The sequence below is a fragment of the Parus major genome, chromosome Z (genome assembly GCF_001522545.3).
Source record: "Parus major isolate Abel chromosome Z, Parus_major1.1, whole genome shotgun sequence".
In the NCBI taxonomy this organism is placed as follows: Eukaryota; Metazoa; Chordata; class Aves; order Passeriformes; family Paridae; genus Parus; species Parus major.
In genome coordinates, this window is record NC_031799.1 from 7,217,844 (window position 1) to 7,242,132 (window position 24,289).

At 37.8% G+C, this 24,289-nt stretch overlaps 1 protein-coding gene across 5 annotated transcripts in view; it reads right to left on the minus strand.

Moving 5' to 3' along the window:
- The window catches only part of UBAP2 (ubiquitin associated protein 2), a 90,536-nt gene that overhangs the window by 63,068 nt on the left and 3,179 nt on the right, over window positions 1-24,289 (minus strand). For all 5 annotated transcript variants that reach the window (XM_015653253.3, XM_033520337.1, XM_033520336.1 and 2 more), the window contains exons 2-3: window positions 5,044-5,183; window positions 1,109-1,186 (exon numbers count right to left, since the gene is read on the minus strand). In XM_015653253.3, coding sequence (XP_015508739.1) covers window positions 1,109-1,186; window positions 5,044-5,142 — 177 coding nt within the window. In that variant the 5' untranslated portion in view covers window positions 5,143-5,183. The remainder of the gene's footprint in view (window positions 1-1,108; window positions 1,187-5,043; window positions 5,184-24,289) is intronic.

Sequence of the window (24,289 nt, forward strand, 5' to 3'; positions counted from 1 at the left end):
CAGAGTCACAAGCTGATTAAGGAGACCTAGTTCTGAATTATGCTCCTTGAACTCCTGGTGTATATCCTGAAGACTGTGGGACAGAAATAATCTGTCACAGGGTATTCAGCAACTTCATCCAAAGAATAAAACTATAAGAGCTGGAAATACATATGCAGAAGGTAAAACATATTCTATGCAGAACCTAATTCATCTCCTTTCCACCAGCACAGCTACAAGCACTGTTGGCGAGAGTCCTTTGGCTTCATGAAGTATAAGACTTCATTTTCAGCACAGCAACAAAACTAGTTTGCAACAACAAAAAGTATTTAATAATGCTTCAGAGGAAGTTTTAGAGATGAAAGGAAATCAAGAAATTTACTCCTCCACTGCATTTATGCACTCAAGCTAATTCTTCCCTCCTGGGTGTACTCCCAGGCTCCTCATGAGTTGTGATGCTACTACTAGGACAAAATCACCAATAGCCACAACAGGACAGAGACCCATATTGTCAGGACTGCTTGAATTCATGGTCTCAGCTCTGATTAGGGAATGAAAGCTTGATTAACTAACACCTAACACTTCACAATAGAGGAAAAGGTGTGAGATTTCATTTATACATTGTAATTCTATCATTTTAATGCATACACAGATCTGTGAGGTCAGATTATTTTTTAAAATAAAATCTTGATTCACCTTTAAGCTATCATTAGACTTATACTTTTCCTAAAAAACTTCCAAGCTCAGTTTACACAGGTGACATTTTTTCTCACATGCATGTACATGTGGACAAACTGAATGCATTCTTCATTCTGAGAATCATTAATCATCAGGACCATACTAGAGAGATAAAGAGGAAGAGACATCAGCACAAATGAGCTTTGGCTGAAGGGTTTGTCTACAAAGAAAAGTACACTGATATAACTATGCAGTCAGAGCTGTATTACCACAAAATTTCTTGTAAACAGACTTTACAGTGCAGTAAGAGCACCTTTTCCTAATCAAACTTAGGTCCTTCTGAAAAAAAAGTTTAATCTAACCCAGAAACAGATGCTCTAGCTACAAAATCTAAGCCAGCTCTAGAGCATTTAATTGTGGGGCAAAAAAACTTGTACCAAAAGAAACATACTTGTTTTACTTTATCTTCAAAATCTGCGTCATTCTTATCGTAGATCATCTGAGCAAGGCGGATCTGTTCTGCTGTTGCCTGAAAAAAGATAATATCCAATGAAGTACACAAAAGGTAACTATACTTTTTAGAAGTATATCTTAGTGTCCCTGCTTTTTTCCTACGGGTTCTCAAAAAAGAACACACACATCAAGCACAGAGATGCTATGGGGAAGGGATCAATATCTTGTCTATTCCCATTTATAGTTTTAAATGTTATTTGTGATAGAAGTAATTTCAACACATTCTAATCTATTTGAAACACAGAGATCACTGCACTGACTATAATAATATAGAAGGATGAGGGAATGCTAGCCAATGTTTTAGCATTAATGTTTTTAATTTTATTTAGGATCTACTACTCCAGAGTTAAGAGTTTTATTGTAACAAACTGGCAATAGTATATCTAAATCAACCAAATCTATGATGATCCCCACTCACATCACCATCCGCACCTCTCCCAACAACAACCCAACTCTGTACTTTCATGAGAACTTAAAAAGACTTGAGTCGTGTCTAAAGACTTTCCCCATGAACAGCTGTACTGATTTTTTTTTTTTTACAAGTAAATACTGGTCTCTGAAAATTTGTAAAGGAACTTGCTATTGATGAAGTATCTGGTGCTTCTGCAACATTTCTGGACAAAAATGCACACTGGCAACTTGCACAAAAGCTGAGACTGAAAGAGATGCAGTCAAGTACAGTAAGTCCAAACACACTATGGCTACCCCTGAAAGAAAATCAACTGTAACACAGATGTCACATCACACATGTCACTCTTCCTAGTGTGGCATCTGCAGGCTATGAACTGCACTCCCAAGAAAATACCTAAGATCCTGGATCTTGTTTGACTTCTGCTCAAAGAGAAGAGTCTACTGTCGCATATAGAGAAACCTGATACTGAAGAGAGCTAGGACCCATGATGTAGCTGATAAGCCTGCAGAGGTTCTTCTTCATTGAGTGGGACCAGCTCATCTACTGGAATTTTTGACAGAAAGGATTCACCCTGGGCAGCTGCCTGAATCTCACCTTTTGCCATCCCACTTCACAGAATGCACACATGAAATTCTGTGTCTGACAAGGTCAGACCTAATCAGGGTCAGACCACTTGGTGTTTGGAGTTTACCACAAATGCAAGCTCTAGAGGAGGTCACCAAGCATAAATGCTGAGAAGAGTCTAAAAATTACTCCAACGTACACCACCAACTGCTTATTTGCTGCAAAGTTAAGTTACTGCAGCTGTCCCAGTTCCTTGAGGGAAGTGACATCTGTGCTCAGAGACAACGCTACAAGAAAATTATCATTTGTAACTGAGTTACATACTCTGATCACTTCACCTTTTCAGCATATCATGCTGACAGCCTCATAGGTCACCCCACTGCATAACAGGGGGAGGGCCTGCTCTGCAACTCCCCAGTTCTTTCCACAGAAGTCTCCCTGTCAGTGTGGTGCTCTGAGCACAGGAGCTTGCTCATATTAAGAGCTCAGCAGACAGCAGAACCAAAGTGTCTGCTGGTTTCAGGAATTTAAGTCTTGTTGTTCCATCTTCTCACTCTCATTACAGACTCCACAGGCACACTGCGACTTTTAAGCAAATGAAGAGATTTTCTTTGAAGATATCCAGAGCAAAAACATTCGGACAATGTAACTTCTGTGAAGACATGATGAAATATTTTACCAAAAATCGGGAATCCACTATGATTTATCTTTTCTGTAAACATATGTTTTCTTCAAGCCCACACATTAGAAAACAAAAACAAACAAATTTTAAAAAATTACAAATACATGACAGCATCTTCAGTTTTCCTGTGTAAGCAGAGAGCTTAGAAACTTGCAGATGCAATACCATGTTTATGCCAGTGGATTATACCCAGATGGAACTCAGGATGCAGAAGGAAAAAAATCAACAACAAAAATCACAAGATGACTACATAAACACAAAACCGGTGTCTCAAAAAAATCCTGGCCTTTTCTCCAGCAAGTGGTGGTTCTTTATTTTTAAGGCACCATTGTTAGAACAGATGCTATAGTATTCTAACCAAAAGTATAATTAAGTTTTAATTGTGACTAAGAAAATAGTAGTATCTTAGGACAGCCTGAATTTTACTTAACCTTATGAGACATAACACCTTTTCAGTATAAGAGTGGAAGAAATTTTAAACTAGAAACTTCAAACTACCAGAAAACAGAAGTGTGCAAAACAAGATTAAGTGACAGTAGCAGACATAGATCCTACAATAAAATGGCACATTTATTATCCAGAAACAATGCAAAAGAAGCATGATGTAATTTGTTAAATAATTTAAATGATGATCAGTGTGATACTATGACAGTGGAATCTTCATTTGGGAAAACAGCAATATTCTATATTCAGAAAAATGAATCAGTGGTGACCAAACAGGTAAATCCACAGACTGCTGCTGATCCACGAAGACTGGATCAGCAGAAAGGTCCATGTGATATCTCAACAATAGAATATATGGTGCATTAAAATGTAACTGCTGTGTATGAAATAACCACCTTTTCCCTGCAGTGATCAAACCAGTACCTATTATGCAAAAGGTAGAATAAATGGACAACATCCAGAAATAGGCCTTAATGCCTAAAATCAATGAATCCCATAGTTTGGAAAGGTCGTCCAGTGATACACCATGGCCATACTCACGGTATTTTTTTTCCCTTTTAACAGCAGGAATTACCAGTATTCTAGCTGTGCCACATTCTTTCTGAGGAGAGTTGGTTTCTACCTTTCCTATACCCTTTCATGAGGTACCTGAATAGAAGACACACTTGCCTTGTCTTATTAGGGCTGAAGAAATCAAGATCCCTTAGCAATACCTCATCTGTTCTGTGTTTCAGTCTAACAAACATCTTTGCAGCTTTTCACTGGACTTGCTCGGATTTGCCTACGTCTGTCCTGTGCCAGTGAACCCAACCAGGCAAAGCACTCCAGTGTTGTCTTGCAAAATGTTGGAAAAGGGGAAGCCACCACTTCTGCCAGGCTGCTCACTATACTCCTGCAGCCTTGTTTCAAAATAAAACCAAATTCAACTCATCTGTTGAAAATCAATTTCTAAATCTAAAGACACATTAGCATAATCACCACTATGTCAAGTGCTGCAACTCAAGAAGATGACAAGGGTTTGAGGTCACATGATTAATACCGTGCAAAACAGACCAAGAGGGTCTCCATATTGATGACCAGTCCAAAAAAACCAAGAGAAGGCAGTATTTCCCTGTAGAGCACCTCTAGATTAAAACACACCCTGCCAGCAAAGAACTGAGACTGTTTTTGAATGGAGGCAAATTTTGAGATGTATCTGGCAAGAGAATACTGTGTTGCCAGAAGCAGAAACATTCTGCACTCTTTGAATCCAGACAAGCACACAACTACTGCTGCCAAGAATCAGTGGCAGGTGGGTGAAACTTAATTTCTGTCTAAAACAGACACTGAAAATTTTAGCCTGCTAGTGGATGACCATGGTTCACTGTACAAGACTTGTGACTTGCAGAGACATGCATCTAATGAAGTTTCTCCCACCCATGCACATTTCTCTCTTGACCAGCAATCTCCTATCATCAGCAGGTTAGCAGATGGAAGAGCCAAGATCTGAGGACTACAAGGACACAGGACAAAAATCCTGAGAAAGGCATAGAATTCCTAACTGATAGGAGACATTGCTGAAGAACACAACACTCGTTTAAAGACAACACAGACAGAGAACTTAACGCTGTCGTGCATAACTCAGTAACTAAAGCAAGTAATCAAGCATAATCTTCCAAAATAAACCATGTATTTCCCTCCCATCTTTTTCAGTTTTTACTGACTCAGGGAAGAAACTGGTATCATCACATTCTCACTTTCAAGTCAAAGAAGTTGATACAGTAGCACATACCTGTACTACTTGTTTCTGTGGTTGTGTTGGCTGTGTGGCTGCAATTTGCATTTTGTCCCGAGTGCCCCGGGTACGTTCACTGCCCACCGAAGTCATCATATACAGTATATACAAAACAATGTATGTACAAAATACAAAATCTGAAAGAAAAAAAAAAAAGAGCATGAGTTAAGTTGGATACTGATTCAATAACGAAATAACTTAAGTGCAGTAGTAGTTGGATACTGATTCAATAACGAAATAACTTAAGTGCAGTAGTTTGAACTGCTTTTACTAGTGATTCTATGCAGAGACTTATGAGAAAGCAGCTTTAATACACTACTTTTGGATTTACTGCAGGTTTTTTTTCACTCAAGGGGGAAATGCAGTGAATAGAATGTCTTTTATCAGCTGTCTGGAATCTGTGTCAATTTGTACTTCTAAATCTCACAGCTTTTTCCAGTTACTTAACATACAGACTTTTCTACTGGCTACTCTGATAAAGTTCTAGCTCCAGCTACATCACGCAAACTTCTTTAATACCTGCTGTCTAGTTTTCATGCCTGGAATTTAACTGCTCTCGTACCCACTCAGAACACTACACAAAAATCATATTCATAAATTAAACAGTTCCTCTTTTCTCTGCTATCAAAACTGCTTTTCCTAGACATACACGGCGGTCATGGCCAATCCTATCACCGTTACTTTAAACATATGGCAGCTGTAGGAAACCCCAAAGGAAACCTCGAATCCCACCCCCCCCCCATATCATTGTTATCCCATCTGTGTCTCTCAGCTTTCATTCTTATTTGTTCTCTAGTATTAAAATTAACTTGAAATAAGACATTGTTATTTCCCCTGTTTGTACAGCATTTTAGCACAGGACTAATCAATGAGCATGATTTATAGTATCTATGTTAACTGGAAACAGACCTTTCAAATGGTTAGAATGCTCATGTTCAGCTGTCTGGTTTCTGTCCCCATAAGGCTAGAATGAATGAATGATCCTGATCATTCCCAAAAGTCACACCATGTGTCTGAGACTATTGTCTAAATATTTCTTGTGCTCTGTCAGGCTTGGTGCTGTGATCACTTCCCCAGAGAGCCTGTTCTAGTGCCCAACTACCTCGTGGTTGACAAACTTTTTTCTAATACTGAAAGAAAAGCACCCATGACACAACTTCAGGCTATTCCCTCAGGTCTTGTCACCACAGAGAAGAGACCGGTATCTGCCTCTCCTCCCTCCTCTTTCCCTTACAGGGTTGTTGTAGACTGCAGTGTGTACCTATCTTCTTCAGGAAGATAAGTACACACTGCAATCTGGACTGAGACCTTTTCAACACCCAGCTGAATAACTGGCAGTTGCAATTAATGCACATTCAACAATTAAAGCTGCAATGAGATGCTTCAGTTTTAACACCAATTCTTGATGCTCCAGAGCTTCATCTACAATCAAAATAACAGTTAACTACATTATCACCTAAATCTCTACTTTAGAAATACATTCTTGTTGGTCAAAATTGAACCCTGACATTGAATTTATTTATGTACTAACTAAAGTATTCAATAATGTTTTGATGACTGAGAGGAAAGTATATTTCCATAAGAAATTAAACAGGCTGCAGTTATAAGCTGAACTGGAATACTGTGTTTCTACAACTTTTTGAATGCACTAAATAAAGCCAATCTATCTCACAGTCCCTTAAAGTAGACTACGTGCATTACGTTCTAAGGCCCAGAACACACAGACCTTCGGAGCACTGTGTCTGACAAAAGGTCAAATACAACCAAAACAAAAAGTTACCTGAGCTACTGACACAATGTTCTAGGGAATGCAACAAAATATAAAGTAGATCTGGAGATACTCTGGGCAGCAAATTCAACATTTACCACTATCTGCTCATGGCTGTTCACTGATACCTTAAAGACATGTCGACATTTTCAGTTGAGTCTGCAGCAGTATTACTTCAGCTGCTTGTGTTAAAATCTGCTTTATAAGCTTTGCTGACTGGACTGACAACACCCAAAAATTTCAATTTATATCAACAAATATAAATTTGGACTTATTTTTTGTTTGGTTCAGATTTTTTGTTTCTTTTTCCAAGGATCAATCATACTGCTTGTTACAATTTGAACCTAGCACATGCAAAAATCCCTGAGTAGAACACACAAGAGAGCACCAACTTCTCTAAAAGAAAATCTTATAGTTTCATATATGGTTGTTTGGAATCAGCCCATTGTAACTTAAGATTTGTTGAGAAAATGTAACTCCATTGGGTCTCAATTTGTTCATAATTTCTGAATTAACATCATATTTATTATGGTACCTAGTAATTTTAATATTTCTGTCAGTGTGATTTTCCCCATTATCAACAAAGCCACAGAAAATATGATGATTTGTATTTTAGACAGGACAACAGGACACTTACATTGAAGAGTTTTCTTTGTGTTTGCAAAGCACATGCTGAACTACACCCTACACTTTGGCAGCCAGACAACCTACAGTTCCTCAAGCAGATTGTGTCTCTTTTCCTTTACCTAGCATGTATATGTGCCACCGCTGCTTAAGCCATTACTTGTTCTTCAGGATGAAAGAAGACTTTAAGAAAAAGGGCAGGCACACAAATGGCTGAAAACACTCCTGGGAGATGAAATGGCACAGAAAGATCAGCATGCTGAGCTCAAACAACCTGAACAGCGTAACAGGGTTTTTAAAGGAGATCCTCATCCTCCTGATTGTGTGGTACATGAGCAGTAAAATTTGGCTGGTTGGAACCAAAAGAAAAAAAGCCCAGCAAAAGTACAGGCAGCAATATGGACTTGTACTTGCCTCAGGCAAGTGTGAAACCCTACACTCAGTCTGACCAATAAGCCAACAAAGACATGGTATCAGACACCATCTAGTCTCCTTAAAAGCACAACTGCAAGCCTGATAAGAAGAGAACTTCCAAAATACTGTTATGTTACTTCCTCTTAAGTTGGCTCCCACTGTCTACTGGCAGTGTCCAGACACAGCAGCTGGAGGGCCACACTCCACCTCATACACTTCACTGAGCAGAGACACATGGCTGAGGCTTCACACCCAACCACACCTACTGCAGAGTAAAGAAGCAACAGGCAGCAGGGAGCCACTGCCTCCAAATCATCACAGTGGTAACAGTTTTGAGCATAAGTGGGATAGTATTAATTAATTAGATGGGGCTGAACAAGAACATTTCCTCGCTCACAAAGCAGCTTATTCTCTCCAGCCTCTCGTATTCATCAAGTCTGTTTGGCAGGCTGCTGTCATAGTAATGAGCAGGATATCACAAACTGATGAACTTAATTTTATCCGTAGATCAAATGAGGAAATAAGATTTGAGACTGGAAGGAAGAAAATTCTTAATTAAAATCTCTTTAATAAAGATTAAAAAAATATTCAGGTAAGCAGATGCTTCAGTTTCCTGACCTTCCAGGTCAGGACCTGGTGCAGTGCAAAAAAGTCCTCCATGAGCAGTCAATACCTGACCTTGCAGACACTGCAATTCTAATAAGCAACCAAAACAGCTGCATTTGAAAAAACATATAAAATAGTGAATGAAACTAGTACTAGTTTCTATGCATTTTCTATACATTAGTATATTTCTATACATTATATATATTTCTATATATTAGTACAGAACACTTGTGAAAAAAAAAGAGAAAGTATTAAAGAAAGAGAGAGGACTTCCCAAAACTCCTATGTAAAGAAGTGGCTGTATTCTCTCATGGCAAAAGAAAGAAAGAAAGATGCATAAGATTCCTGTAAACTTTATTTTTCTTTTTGCACTGATGTAACCCAGTACCCACATACACATCTAGATGTGTATAAGAGACAGGACTAAGGTTGTCTTTATTAATTTAGAAACAAACAAACAAAAAAAAAAAAAACCCAAATAAAACTAAAATTTAAAAATGCCTTTATCATTAGTTAAGACTTCATTTTAAAAATTCCCATTCAAAATGAAAGGCAACAGAAGAATCTAAGTTCCATCCCAACTCTCAGTCTTATGTTTGTTTTAGTTTTCTGTCTGTACAGCATGTTTTAATTTAAGAAACTACACTACAACTGCAGCTTCAGTAATGTGTAACATGGAATGGCAAGGACTGTTCTAGCTTACAAAAGCAGTAACAAAATATTTTAGTTTATCCCTTCCTAAAACTACTAAACTCCCCACCTCCAAAGTCTTCATCCCTTGTCTTATCCAACACATTTAGTTGTATTTCTGCTTTGGATTTTAGAATGGAAAGAGAAGGGCAAATAATCAAAGATTAACTGAACACATATACACACAAAAAGCAAGTTTTTACAGCTATTATAATGTTTTGCATGATGTGCTGTTCAATTTTCCTTCAGCAAGAACTCTAAGACTCAATGAAGCCAGGAAACCTAGAGACACAGAGAACAAAAATTGACTTGACATGGTTGCAAGCCCCCAAGACACAGGAAATCTATTACTGAACTTCCAGGAACAGACCAGACACAGCAATAGTAACTGACTTTCAAGATCCCTCTAGAAGTTAAATATTCACGTCCATCAGCTGAAAAAAAATCTGCAGTTTCAATTCCTTTCCTGAGGCAGTCTCAAGAAAGTTACTTGATTCCTGGACAAGGAACTGTGATAAACCATGGAAAGCCCTCTGCGAATACCTTAAAGATACGATTGCTATTTTATATTCAAAATACAAAGCTACCAGTCAAAGATTTCTCACAGTGACAGGGTTGGGAAAAGGCTTCAGGACACTGCCTCAGGAGGGCATAATTACTGTACATGTACAGTGAGCTCAGATTTTACTGCTCCAGCTGTAGAATTATATGAGCATGAGGAAAAAGAACTGTGGAAAAAAATTACGCCTGCAAACTTCCCTCGAGTGCATCTCACCATCTTTACTGCTGATTGAAACTGGAAGAGTCAGATGTTCCTCAGGAACCATGCTGATGACTCAATGTCTGTACTGCCCCAAGTAACTACACTGAACGTGAGTTTACGGATCCTGAGAGAATTCATGTCTCATCTTACAGTCTTCTATGGTAAATAGGAAAAATATTGACCTGTATCACTGGCAGAACACCAAAGCAGAGAGAAACTTTACTAACTGTCTACTCTCATGTTTTACTAAGTAAAGAGTATTGCTGGGAGCAGTCTGAGTACCAGCACAAACACAAACTAATACATAAACTTCAAGTCGTGTTAACAAACTGTAACCAATAACCAAATTGGAAAAAATGGCTATTCTTACCCATACCTTTTGAAAGGCCTGAGGTATTACTTGAAACAATTATCCTGCTAGGCCAATCTATAATTAGCTAAGAACACATCCCCATCTGCAAAAGTCAAAAATTTCTCTTTAATACCAGAAAAAAAGTTTATTTTAAGGATTAGTATTCCTAAACATATGCTATGCAAAGGAAGAAAAAGAAATATACAAATAGGTTTTACAAATAAAAGACAAGTAGAAGTTTTGGAAAAGAAAGTACTCCTTAAAAGACTGGAGTTAAGCAAAAGCTGGTCACATATTCAGAGCCCAAAAGCATGACGTGGACAAGGGACTGATCATGGCATGTTTTCCAGCAGTAGAGCATGTTTCAACCATGAAAGTTAAGTATTATAATTAACATTTTTTTAAAAGATCTTCTCAGAGTATCTATTTTTTTTCCTATTAATCCCAGTGTCTCTGATTAAGAGATGTGCTTCACATTTCAGTATATACTGGTGATTCTCTAGTTTAAAGCAAAATCTGCCAGCTACACTCAATAAACATCCTACAGACTTGTGCTCATCATTTTTTTAAAAATATTGAAGCTTCTGAGGCAACATGTACCCTTATTCATACTGAAATTTCTGAAGGAAGAAATTAAATTTCAACTGGTATTTAGGAAAAAAAAAAAGTAATACAATCAATCACACCAGAATCAGAAAAGCCTGACTTCCACCTAGGGCTTTATCTTCCACACAGCCAAGTCAATCTTCATCCTTGTAAAAATATAGTTAGCAAAACTTACCCAGCTCCACTGCTGTCCATATACACCTGAGTGACTCTGGACAATCAAAGGCAGTGAATGTCCTAAAACATTCAGAGGACTTGACCTTATGTTTCAGACGTTAGTATCTACAACAAATCAAGTTCTGCTCCGTGAACTAATGATAAGTCCCATGTTTGCAAGGACCTGCAAAATGCCCTGGTTACCAACTGTTATGATTAACTGTACTGAAACTTCAAGGAACAGAGAGACACAGACAAAGTGCACATTGTTTTCTAAGCACCATACCCAGGACTAACAGAACTAGATAACAAAGATTAAACCACAGTTGCTGCCATGAAACAAAAAAAAAACCCAAACAAACAAATTAAAAAAACATTAAAAAAATAAAAATAAAAAGGAAATATATAGAAAACAGAAACTCCCTTTGACAACCAGCCATCATGAGGATCCTGTGAGGAAGAGGTAACAGCAAGTTCCTTTTAAGTATATTTGTCTGCTGAGTATTTCAAGGAAAGTTTTGGCCTGTCCAAATACTCTAAGACCTAGAGGGAAAAATACCGGTTCCTGCCATCTTTGACTGAAGACCCTCATTTCTTGCTCTTTGCCAAAGACTTTCTTACATGAAATCTAACAGCCACCAAGGTAGAAGCAACATTCTCATCACTGGCCACACAGCATGCTGTCCAGAATTGTCAACTTCATCAGTATCTCAGGTCAGGGAGTATACAGAGACCACAGTGGCTCAGAGATGGTGCTTCTACACGCATGAACATAGTAACTTCCTCTTGTGACAGGAGGAAAGGAACTTCAGGAGATAAAAGAAAATAGAAGCCAAGTCAATACACGGTACGCTTGCTGTTTATTCCATGACTGCTACATTAAGTGGTGAAGAACCATTAGTATCGCAAATCTCTTCATACCTGTTTCTCTGGGATTAGAACAATCACAAAGGAAAAAAGAAAAAAGTAAGGCCTTGGTGTTTTCTGTCCTAAGGTTTCCTGAGTAGCATCCTGTGGAAGGGCATAATTATGTCTACAACTTCCAACAATGGAGCAGCTGGCAAAACTACCACCTGGTCCTCACCTGCAACAGTCAATCCAATTGCAATTATTCGCTGTGTTTACTAGGAGGCTTGGAAAAAACATTAACTAGTATTTAGTAAAGGAAAGGTTTATTGCAGCCAGGGGAAAAAAAACTGAACTAGCAGGCTTTCCAGGGTTGAAAACCATTATCCTCTGCAGCCAGAACCAACACAGCCCTCCTGAAGTCTCTCAAACAAGTAAACGATGGCTGAGCACACTTAAGGACAAAAAAAAACATGACTGGAGTTTTAGCTACCCTTTGGGACTTGGCTGTATGTTCACTTAAAGTTCAATCCATAGCTTGGGTAGAACCCAAACAGCTTGTTCCATTAAAATCAAGTATCAGCTCACATTTAATACCACACAACTGTGAGCAATCACCAGAAATGGCATGCCTGCTCCCCCACTCCTTAACCACAAAATATTGCTCCTTTCCTTCAATCAGGTTAATGATCCTGCAGCTGCAGAGGGAGTCGGTTCAGTCGGCTCACCCAGGAGCAAAATAAACCCTCTAAAACAAAACAATCAGTCAGTTCAACAAGCTTATCCAGTAGAAATCTATGTGGCTATACAACTGCTGAATCTGACAGGGATCAAGTTCATAAGGAAAGAGGGAACTTGCTTTTTAGTAGACATGCACCATTACAGCATGGGTAGAAATGTATTTTGTTTTTCCAGGATCCAGTAGAGCATTACTTGATCCTGGTCAAGCCCATGGCATACAATCAAAAAAAATTAGAAATAATTCCCTGTAGGAATTTTAAAAACAGAAAAACTCCCAGCAGAGTTTTGAAGAAAAGTGTATATTTGAATATATAATTATGTTAGAAGAGAAGAAGCTTCCACCACATTTACTGAGGAGCACTTCATGTTCAGCCTCTTATATACTTGTTAGCATCCAGTTAGTAACTTACAGTGAAGAGTATGCTTAAAATTTGGAGGTGTTTCTAGCCAAAGAAGAGGAGAGTATAATTCACATCAGAACAGTCACAATAACACAGCTTATGTTAACCTAAAATATAGTCTTTTCCCTCAGCTACAGAAATGTATGTTTACTTTCAGCTTCAGGCATTAAAATAGAGATTCGAACTAGTGCAAAGCAACTTATTCACCCATAACAATTTTTAATGATTTTGTATACATAACTAAATATTCAATTCTTTTGCCACTCATCTATGGATTTCACTTTTGAAGGAATAACACAATTAAACGTCCACCCATTCGCTACCAAAAGCCCCACCTTGCCAAGGTTTATTTACTCTGCCAGCTCATTAAAACTCACAGCATCTTCTCTGAGGGAGAAAGGAGGAAATCCAGTCAAACCCATTCAGGAAAACAGGGATGGTTGACTTGGAAGTTCTTTGAATGGCTCTCTCCACTAAAAGAATCACAAAGCAAAGTCTCTTCAAACTGCAATATTTTGTACAGCTTTCCAGCCCGAGATGAACTCTGGGGTCAGGAAGAAGCCCAGGTAGCCTCAGGGTACACACATATGTAAGTAGGTGAGAAAACAGCTGTATCATACCAACTACACAAGCTATAAATGTTCTCTTCAAGGAATACATGAAAGTATACACAAACTCAGGCCACACTCTGGTTAACCCTTCAATACTACCACACACAAAGAAATACTTAAGTGGCTTAAGCATTTCAAATAAGACTGAAGTACACCACTGAAACTGCACAGGGTTGATGACCTTCCTGTACTAACTGTGACTGATCTGTCTCAAAACCACTGCTCCCTGCTCCTCATATGACAATGTCAGCAGGACACTTCCAGAACAATTAAAGCTTGGGCTGTCAGCACACACACCACTCAGGCTTCCAGTCTGTCAATACCATCAACTGTAAGATACAACAGTTAAAACAACAAAAACAATTTCACTGGATCACCACCACTTATCACCACCACTATAATCAACAGCTACACATACTCACAAGATGAGTAATGCATGCAACCACTTAAAAAAAAAAAAAAAAAAAAAAAAAAAAAAGCTGCTAAATAACAAATGAAAACTTAAATCAACTTACTGGGAAAGCTAATCCAGAATAAACTGCTTCATAAAATTTAACAACAACAAAAAAAAAAGCAGGGATAAACAAGTACTGGGAACTGCTGGCTTTGGCTATTAAACAGTAGAAATGCATACTTCAGTTACCTGCTCTAACAGCCCATACCTGAACAGCCTGTAAAATGAATTGCTGTTTCTGCAAAAAAACAAAACCAACCATGTAGTAAGATTCAAGCAGAAACCCAGGCACTCCAAATGACACCAAGAACCAGGTAACACCTGCCAGAACAATACCTAGCAGGGGGAATTCTCTTGGAATGGGGAGCTCAGAAACAAAGTGCCACACAGGAAGCAGTGCTGCACATTGGACATCTCACTGCCAGATCACGAACACGCTCCTTGCTTGTGCTTTCCCTGCCCCCATCAGCGTCATCAAACCACTCTCTCCTGGAACAGCTTCCAAAGGAATTCTTTGAATAGAAACAGATACAAGCAAGAGGACTAAAAATAGCCGAGCAAGAGAAGAGGCATTCTCACACTTGCAGAAACACACTCAACTACATTAAAAAAAAGAAAAAGGCTGCTATTTCATTTAAATCACATTAGAAATGACAATAAGGGACAAAGTAGAAAGTGCCACCAGAGAAAAGTTCTGGAGGGCAAGACTGATGCCTTAAGTTTTAGCTTTCATATTTTCCAGATTCAGTACTGCATTAGTATATAACCCTGAACTTCATACAAAGTGTTAGCAAGTTCTCCTTACAGTTTTGTTAGACAAAACAATCCTTTTCCAGCCCAAGAGCCAAGGACACCAGTGCAGCTCGAGGCCCAAAAAGTACAGACAACAGTGAATTGAAGAGAGCAATCTGGAAGGATGGGACTTCATAAACTGAAGCTGTAATTGAACAATTAACCCAAACATGTAAATGGATCAAAACTTATAAAAGTGTGAAACTCGTGACCCATGGTCAATCTTGGGTGGAGCCAAGGTCAAACTCTTGTACTGCCCAAGGTGTATCCTTTGAAGACCTTTTACTTAAACACCTACTTTATTCCTTTAACACTGTCTAGCCTCTGTCCTAGGTAGCCTCTCAAGGCATCAGGATTAATGAAGACTTATGCCACTCATCAGATCACATTACAACACTCACAAAAAAAAAAGAAGCACTGCTGAAATTACAAGCCACAAGTGATACAGAATTAAATACACTCTCTAATCAGTAAGGCTGCATCTATAAAATGTGATAGCAGATTTTTGATTTTAGCTTCAGTTTTGGTAGCAACACCAAAGAGCTCAATCCTTCCTGAACATGTACGAAGTTCAACCCTTGAACCAGACACCAAGGGAAGACCACCAGCACCAATCACTCCTTGTGATATGTTCATATATTCAGAAAACCAAAGAAAGCCAGGAGTCTTGCAGAAAAAATTTTTAAAAACAGCAAAATATTTTAGAACACCTTTCTATATTTTTGTTCCACATTACAATATTTCTAAAAATTCATCTTAGGCAGGAATAGCCACTAAAATAAAAAAAAAAACGCTTTTTTTTTTTTTGCTTTTTTTTTTTCTTGCAGTGACATTCATGACTCTAAATCTAAAGTTTCAGAAGAAGGAAAAGATATAACAGTCTGTAGAAAAGAGTTTCTTGAAAATAGTTTGTAAGACAGTGTTAACCATTTCCTTTCTTCACAATCACTGTACATAACATCTTAATGAAAACTATCCGCCATTTGGCTCACTTTAGCATTTAAGTTAAATGCTGTGAGAAGTGAAATCCTTCTACAAACTTACTATCAGGGGCTCAGAAACAAGAAACAACTGAAGCGGCACCAAGAACTGAAAGCCATCAAAGACCACTTCCATTTCTCTGCCACCTCTGGATTGCTCTTTCTACAGTCCAAACCACTGTTACCATTTCGTCTAGTTTTAAGCAAGCAGGTTAGACAATTTACCTCTGATAATACTCCTCATGTTAACTTGCTTCAGTCAGAAAACTTGGGTTTACCCCAAGCCTTCCCGCCTGTTTCTGAGTATTATTTTCCTCACAACCACAGCTTTTCAGCTTGGTGTCATGTGTAAATTCGGTTATTCCATCATTCTAGAATTCATGTGAGGTCAGGTTTACCTCATCTGCACCAAAATGATACCAAACTTTTGAAAGAGATGAAGGATTAACTATCTTTACAACCTGAAACTTAAAACATGCTAGAACAGAGCAGGGAAATAAAATGCCTTCAAATGCATAATTCAATCTAACAGCAGGAATACAGTCATCCAGGCTGTTCTCACCCTTGAAGTTAAATCAAAATGAAATTCATCACTCAGTTGTTAGTTTCTTAAACTTTCTGAGGAAGATACCAAAGAGACAATGTACTCACATAAAGTGTCCATTTGCCCAGTTTTACTGCATTTAATTCAGTACTGACTTTCTCTCTTAACATGAATAGGGTGGAGAACAACCCGGATGTTTTTTCCAAGAGCCATGCCACTGTTCCAACTCCAGCTGTACCTTTTTCTGCAAATGTGATCTGACTTACATGTTATTTGTGTTCTCTGTCTCCAGTAGGAGGTTGTCACTCTCCTCCACCACTTTGTTCCAAGCCAAAAGCTCACAATAACACAATGACAAAAGGGCAAGAGTAATATTTTCTTCTTGAGTCTGCAAAATCTGAACAAGTATATAAAGCTTTTTTTCAAAATTTCCTTCCTATTGTTAAACCATTAAAAAATTCCTTTCCATATTAATATATTCCCTTATTTTCATAAAGTTAACATTCCCTTTTAACATATTTTTGTAATCTGAGTTAGTTGAGTACAGCATAGTAATGAATCAGTCCCCAATTTCACACAGGTATGCCAAGTTCATGTACTGTGCAAGGCATTAAAATGCCTAAGCAGAAAATGTACTTTCTAAAATATTCAAAGATTGTAGTGACCTGTCCATTTGACCACTGGAAATCTAAAAGACCAAGCACTTTTTTGCAAGATGAAGTTACTCACTTTTGAAATAAAATGGAGTTGTACTCTACACACACCTTAGCTCCTGAAATAGCTTATTTATACTAACTGTATACCTCACCCTCAGTACACACATTAATTCCGTGAGACTGCACCTGGAATATACGTTGTGCTAACTGAAGAGTTCAACTCTAGCAACAGCATTAAAATATTACAGGTACCAGCTATAGGGAGCATACTGCACCTATAAAAACTTCACTAAACAAATGGTTTGACAGCAACAATCTTGAAAGCCATTTCAGAAGATGTGTTGTAAACATCAGTTTTCTCCAAGCAAACCAGAAAGCTGTATGTACAAGAAATGAAGCAAAGGATGAGCAAGGAATAACCAAGATAAAACAAGTTCTAAAAATTGCATTACAAACTTAAGTAACAGCTTTTTAAACATAGCAGTAATTTTCAGTCACTTACAGAGCCTTGTTTAAAAATTCTAGAACAGCAGGGGGCTGTTAAGCACACTTGCTGAAAAAGCCAAGATGGCACTGTAAATAAATTCAGAAACCAATGGTAGGCTAGATTAAAATGCAGAACAGTATGATGCCTTAAATGTGTTCTCAATTTAACACAAGACTGTTTTTCAAGTTCAATGAGTACACTGTCCAAAGTATGGTTTTTTGAAAACTAGTAAGAACCTAAGTAGAAAAATGTGAAAATAAAAATTTAAAAGGAAGAATGCAACATACCCCCTCTGATCAGAGGAAAAAGTACAAGAGACATCAGTCACACAAAACTGCAAACAGCAGAAAGTAAATGGCTAAAAACCTGCTCATTGTCTCACCCTCAAAACACTGAAATTTGCCACTCTGAAGGGCTTCAGGGTAGTTTTTTTTAAAGTATACAAGCCTCATCTAAGTAGGTACTGTCCTTTTGGTTCCTCCAGGTCTGGTGTCCAATCTTAGAAAAACCATACTTACCAACCCTGCTGCTATGCTCTAAACCTCTAAGAAGGCAGCATTAGAATGACCTTAGTTTTGATATTCAAAAGAACACTACCCTGAAGTCTGAGTTTTTGAAATTTGTTGCAAGATACTGTGAGCTTGCAGCTACATCACAGGAATTTCTATGCAGGATCGAATGCAAGGGACTGATAGAATGGGATAAAACAACTCTCAATACACTGCATTTAAACATTATGGAGTACACATACGACTGCTGAAAACAGCAACTTGAAAGAGTAGAATTTTGACTTCCACTTATTCAAGAAAGTCCATTTGAAGAGTTGCAAATACCTCCAAGAAAAACATTTTGTGCTCCTTTTAGATTTTATTTTGCTAGAAAAAGAAGAAAGGGAAGGAAAAAGCATGTTTAAATTAATGATCTCATTCTAAGAGCCAGAGACATAACTTCCATTAAAATCATTCAAAAATCTCAAACGTTGTATACAGAACAAATAAAACCCAGAAAATTCTTAGCACACACAGCACCAAGAGTAAGGCCTTCTATATCTGAGATTATGTTAGACTTTTACATATATTCTAAATGCAAGCACATTTAAGAACACAAACCTTTGTTTGACTGATTTATCAGTTCCTACCACAATCAAATGAGGAATAAAACAGAGATCAAGGAATGCAGTGACATTAAACAAGAAGAAAAACTACAATGAAATCTAGTGAATAAAAAAAAAAATTAAAAATCAACTTTAAAGGCTATTGTGAACACACTAAAGGCTGCAATTTTACTTCAGAGGCAACTAAAATTAAATAAACATTTATCTGGAACTCACTTGACAGCAAACATTTTACCATGACTGAAATGGAAGTTGTCAAACAATTAGAAGTACACTGATGTTAAATTAAAATTCTCACACTACAAAAAAGTATTTTTTAGCTGCACACTTCTAGAGCTTTAGCAAGATACCCAATTGCTGTATTCAATTCAAATAATTGAAAATTTAAGTTCCAGAAACATATGATAGTGTTTTGGTTAACCTTAAGCCTCTCAGAGCTGTGATGTTTTGAACTTAATACAAGTGGAAAACATTCCCATCATCTTCCTCAAGATGAGCTTTTAGGGAATTTTTTTCTTTTAAACTCATTTGAAGCTTAATAGAGATCCTAATTTTTTTTTTTTTTAAAAAGTTAAACTGAGGGGATATTTCCACTTTTTTTTTTTTTAATTAAACATTTGTGTGATTATAGATATATGTATACATATATGTATATATATATAACTTTTGAAAAAGAGAGATGAAGAATACAGATTATAGGTCAGTATTTCAACAAGCTTTGATACATCCCTGAAGCTTAATGCTTGGGAGGTCAATGCACACCAAGTCCCGGAAGAACTAAACACACCGCTTCCTCCCAGCTGCTTTTTAAGATTTCAGGAAAGCAGAGCCCCACGCCTTTCTAGCCATAAACACCATAGCAGTAAAAAATAAAATAGAGTTATAATGCCCAAACATGCATTTAGATAAACCAGCCTAGTGTGATGCTCTATTTTCAGGCTTTGCCGTGTTTCCAGATTTATGCATTTAGGTTTTAACTGTAACAAAATCAATAAAGTACATACATACATTTTAGCGAAGTTTCGCACAGCATTTGACCTATATTTACATGAACTCACTTCACCTGGCAGAGAACTTGAGAAGCATGAAGTTGAGATTTTTCAGGGAAACAAAGAGGTGCTAATATTCTTACTTTATTCAACAGAATGACTCAGTGAATCTATTCAGAGAACCAACTTTCCTCAGAATTACTGAGTGCCAGAACAGATAGCTTATCCCCTTCAACATTTCTGTTTTAGAAATGAAAAAAAAAAAAAAAACCAACTTTAAAAACTTTCAGTCTTTCCAGCATATCTGTTCAAAAAAAAAAAAAAAAAAAACTTTAAAAACTTTCAGTCTTTCCAGCATATCTGTTCATATATAAACTTCTGGGGAATGCGGCAAGTTGTCAGTGCTGCACTTCACATACCCATAAATGCAGAGTACAAACACATTCATAGGAATACCAAAAGTAAGATGCACAACAACCTCATAATTTCCAGTCAGCATTGAGACACAGGCACTACACACTAACAGAGCAACACCACTTCAAAGGATTGAAACATAGCCCCGGTGTCAAATAATTCACCAGGCAGATTTAACAGCCAAAAGGGATGTTGAGAACAGAGACCCCTTTCTCTCTCCCAAGCACTCTACCAGGGCTGATCATTCCTGGCATTATTTCATTACTCACTTTCAGTGCAGCTCATTAAAGCAGGAATTTTGTTTGTTAAGACACACCTAAGGTTCCCCAGCATTACTGATTCTTCTCATATGAACCAGACTCCAAATAATTTGAACAAACAAATCAAAGTAGGAACTCATCATATCAAGAACACCAAACTCTTTCCCCACCCCAAACCTGTCTTGTAACTAGCACCAAACTACATCCTCTTCCTGCTCCTCCACAAGCAACTCACTCTTTCTCCCTCTACACACTGCATTAGAACCTGTCTGTTAAGTCAAGGAAAGTATCATCAAAAGTCCACGTTAACAACTGATCCTAACTTTTCTCCAGTACCATGGAGCAACTGGAAAAGGAGGAAGAGTTATATGTCAACTTTTCAATCAGGTTGTCAATAAATTGGACCCACAACCATAAAACCAATTCCTGGCTGCTCACCACTCCTAAACAAAGTCCCAAGAAGGAAAATGATGCTGACTCCAGTTGTTTAACTCTTCCATTTGCTTCCCCCTACATTCAGTTCCAGTTCCAAACAGCTACCTGACTTTTTGCTGGGTGGAAAGGGTTCTAGTTACCACAGTCTGGCTCAAATGTTCAAAATCACCTTGTTTTCACATGAAAGGCAAGATGCCTCACTCAATTGTTTTTGTGTTCAATTTTTACTTAAGTACTAAAATTAACTGAAAAGCGATTATTCTCCAGTTTCTTGCATTATGTTTTATCATATTTTATATTGGGTGAGTCATTTCATAACTAATGAAAAACTTGAACATCTTCTCATGATCAGTCATTTTAATGGATTTGAGAACAATATAAAAGTTAATACATTCTTGCTTCACTCTCTCTTATAGCCAAAGTTCTCAAAAGCACTCCCCAGCAATCCACAGAATCAGCAAGGGAGCAAAGTCATCCAAATATTTGAGGTAGGTTTCCCAGCAGAAACTACACCTCAGTGATGTTTCACTTCCCAGATTCGATAACAGTATGAACGTAATTTGAACCATCTAACTTTATCTCAACCTTTCTCTACTTGTGGAGGTCTTGGGGTTTTGGGGGAAGGTGTCTGGACTTGCCAGAGTACAAAAACTAGGGTGCTCCAGTTTGCTTCTAATTTAGAACTCATAATTCTGCAAAACTTGGCCTTTAGTCTCATTAAAAAGCACTTTTAAAAACAATTTTGATGTACACAGCTTCATAAAATGGACTGTTCAATATGTTATGACAACTCAGTCTAACCTCTCATAAATGATGTATTCTAATTTAAGTCATCATTTGCAATCCATGCAGGTCCTAAAGAGAACATACAAAGGACCTGGGCAATTTTATCACTATCAAGACAATCAAGCATTCAATCTGTTTCTTGCCTTACAGACTGCTGAATTATTGTCTTCAACTCAGCCAAAATCAGGACAGTCAATTACTCCTCATTTGCAAGCGCAAAAATTACTCAAATTTGAAATATGTCTCTTACTGCATTTTCACAGCACTTTCTCTAAACCCACCCATTTCTTGACCAACCAAGAATCATGAATTACTGTGAATACCACACCTCCCACACTAAATTCAATGCTTAATCCACCTCTTTCTCAAAGGCCAGTAAGGACATATGAGTTGTTTGCCTGAAGGACTACATACCTGCCTATGTCAAGCAGCTGAACCCAGAGATAAAAGCCTGGGGGGCATGTAGTGTCTCACCAATGTCTTAGTACCTGAAGGAAAGGTACACAGACAGAGCCAGGCTATTTTCAGCAGTGCCCAATGACAGGATCAAAGCCAATGGGCTGAAACACAGGAGGCTCCCTGTGAACAACAGGGAACACTTTAGTGCCCTGCGGGCAACAGAGCACTGGCACAGCACAGATTGCTCAGTGTGGTGGCAGAGTCTCCATTGGAGATATTCAAAACACATTCAGACACAGTCTGGGCAACCTGATGTAGATGACTCTGTTTGAGCAAGGGGAGACACCTCCAGAAGTCCCTGTGAGCCTAGGCAAACCCATGAAGAAGCAATGTAAAAAGGCAAGAAAGTCTTTCAACAGAAAAGCTGTTATCAAAATATACCCCACAAGCCTCATTAGAGACAATTCTTAAGCTGTAGCATTTCTGCTCCAACAGTAACATAGAGAAAATCAAGGGAATCTTCAATTAAACCAGGTCAGCTAAAAGTCATCGGGACAGAAACCTAGAAAAATACACTACTACAGCAACAAATAAAATTATAAACAACAAAAACAGGAGTACAGGTAAGAAGTTGAAATGAGTTTTATACTTGCAGTTGTAAGAGAGAACTATTCAAAAGAGATAATAAGCTTCTTTTTCTAAGATGCACAGAATAGTTTCTGGGCATTGCTGCTAATCTGGACATCAAGAAACAACAAAGAAACCCAATAGGATGAAGACTTGTATCAGAAAGCGTTTTCTCAAGCACAAAGGAAAAAACAAACACTTTTATATACTTATTAACTTAACCTGACCAACATCATAAGTCTATTTCAATCTTTCTCCAAAATGAATTTCAGACAGCTACCCCTTGGCACTTACCCCACATTCAAAACATTCAGAAATTTATTCAGTGGCTAATAAAAGAAAGTGAAGCACAAGACCAGGAAGTGCAGTACCATTCCCCCTCATCACACTTAGTCACCCAAAGTTAACATCACTAACTTAGGTCTCTCTTATGTCAGCCTCAAACATGGATCACAAGTCAGTGATCTCGGGAATCTGTGACTGAAAGCTGAAGTAAAAGCAGACATGCATCCCTTGGGGAACAACCCATCAAACGCATGGACCACGGTTTATTGAATACCATATACTCTGTACGGCCCAACAGCACTGCAAGGTTTGGTACCAGGATTCCTGTTGCTGAAATTGTGCGTAAAACATTAAGATTTTGAAAATCAAAGAACAGCAGAGAAAAAATAAATCAGCAAATAGCTTTCAAATATGGATAAACATAAACAATGAAACAGTACAAAGCCAAGCGTTGAGGACAAAATAGCCACGATTCAGTTAACATTTAAAAACAAACTGGAAACGGAAGCAAAAAGCTTCCTAAGCCCTATTCTTCATTCCATATTACTATATATCCATTATCCTCAAACCACTAAACAAAACAAATGGAGAAGAAACAAATACTATGCTTTCCTTCTCAAAAGCAATCTCAGTATGGTCTCTAAAGTATCATCCTACTTCCAGAAACACTACTTGAATCGTAAGAAATACCAATGAAATGTTCTCGATTAAACCAATGCTAGATGCAAGAAAACTGCACAAAGACTTCCTCTCTACAGCTAACAATTAAAAATGTTTAGGAACATGGTCATAACTAGTGAATTCAAATCCTATACCTTCAACCACAGGGTCACCTAACAGACTTGAGGTAATCGTTTTGCCCCCCACTGAAACAGTTTTAAAAAGTGCAACCTGATGATTCAAATCTGGAGATTAACAAAGTATTCATGCTTTCTACATTTAATTGTAGATTCAAATACTGAATAATTCTGCAGCACCAACTCCACTGAACATCTTCTACAGCAATAAACTGTATTTCCTGTATGATATAGCAGAAAAACAAAACCACGAAGTTCACCATAGGATTATTACTTCAGGCAAACCTTAAGAAAGATCAAAGCCCTCTCAACATGGGAAACTTTTCATTGTTTTTAATGCAAAATGCTACACTCAGCTAGGTTAAGGATTCCTCCAAGCTCATCTGTTGGAGGACTGATTTAAGAAGCCTGGGGAGAGAGGGGGAAAAAGCTTGACAGTTTTACCCTCAAAAGAAGCCACAATATTGTGCAGGTTCCCAAGGACAGCTGGACAAAAATAAATATAATTTCAATAGCATTGAGAATAGAAACAATTCCATCCAAAGGAACTGCACAAAGTTGTTCACGTAACCCATTTTACAGGTTTTACAACCTAAAAAGCATGCAAGTAAAACAATATGCTCAGCAAAATATTTATGATGTAGTA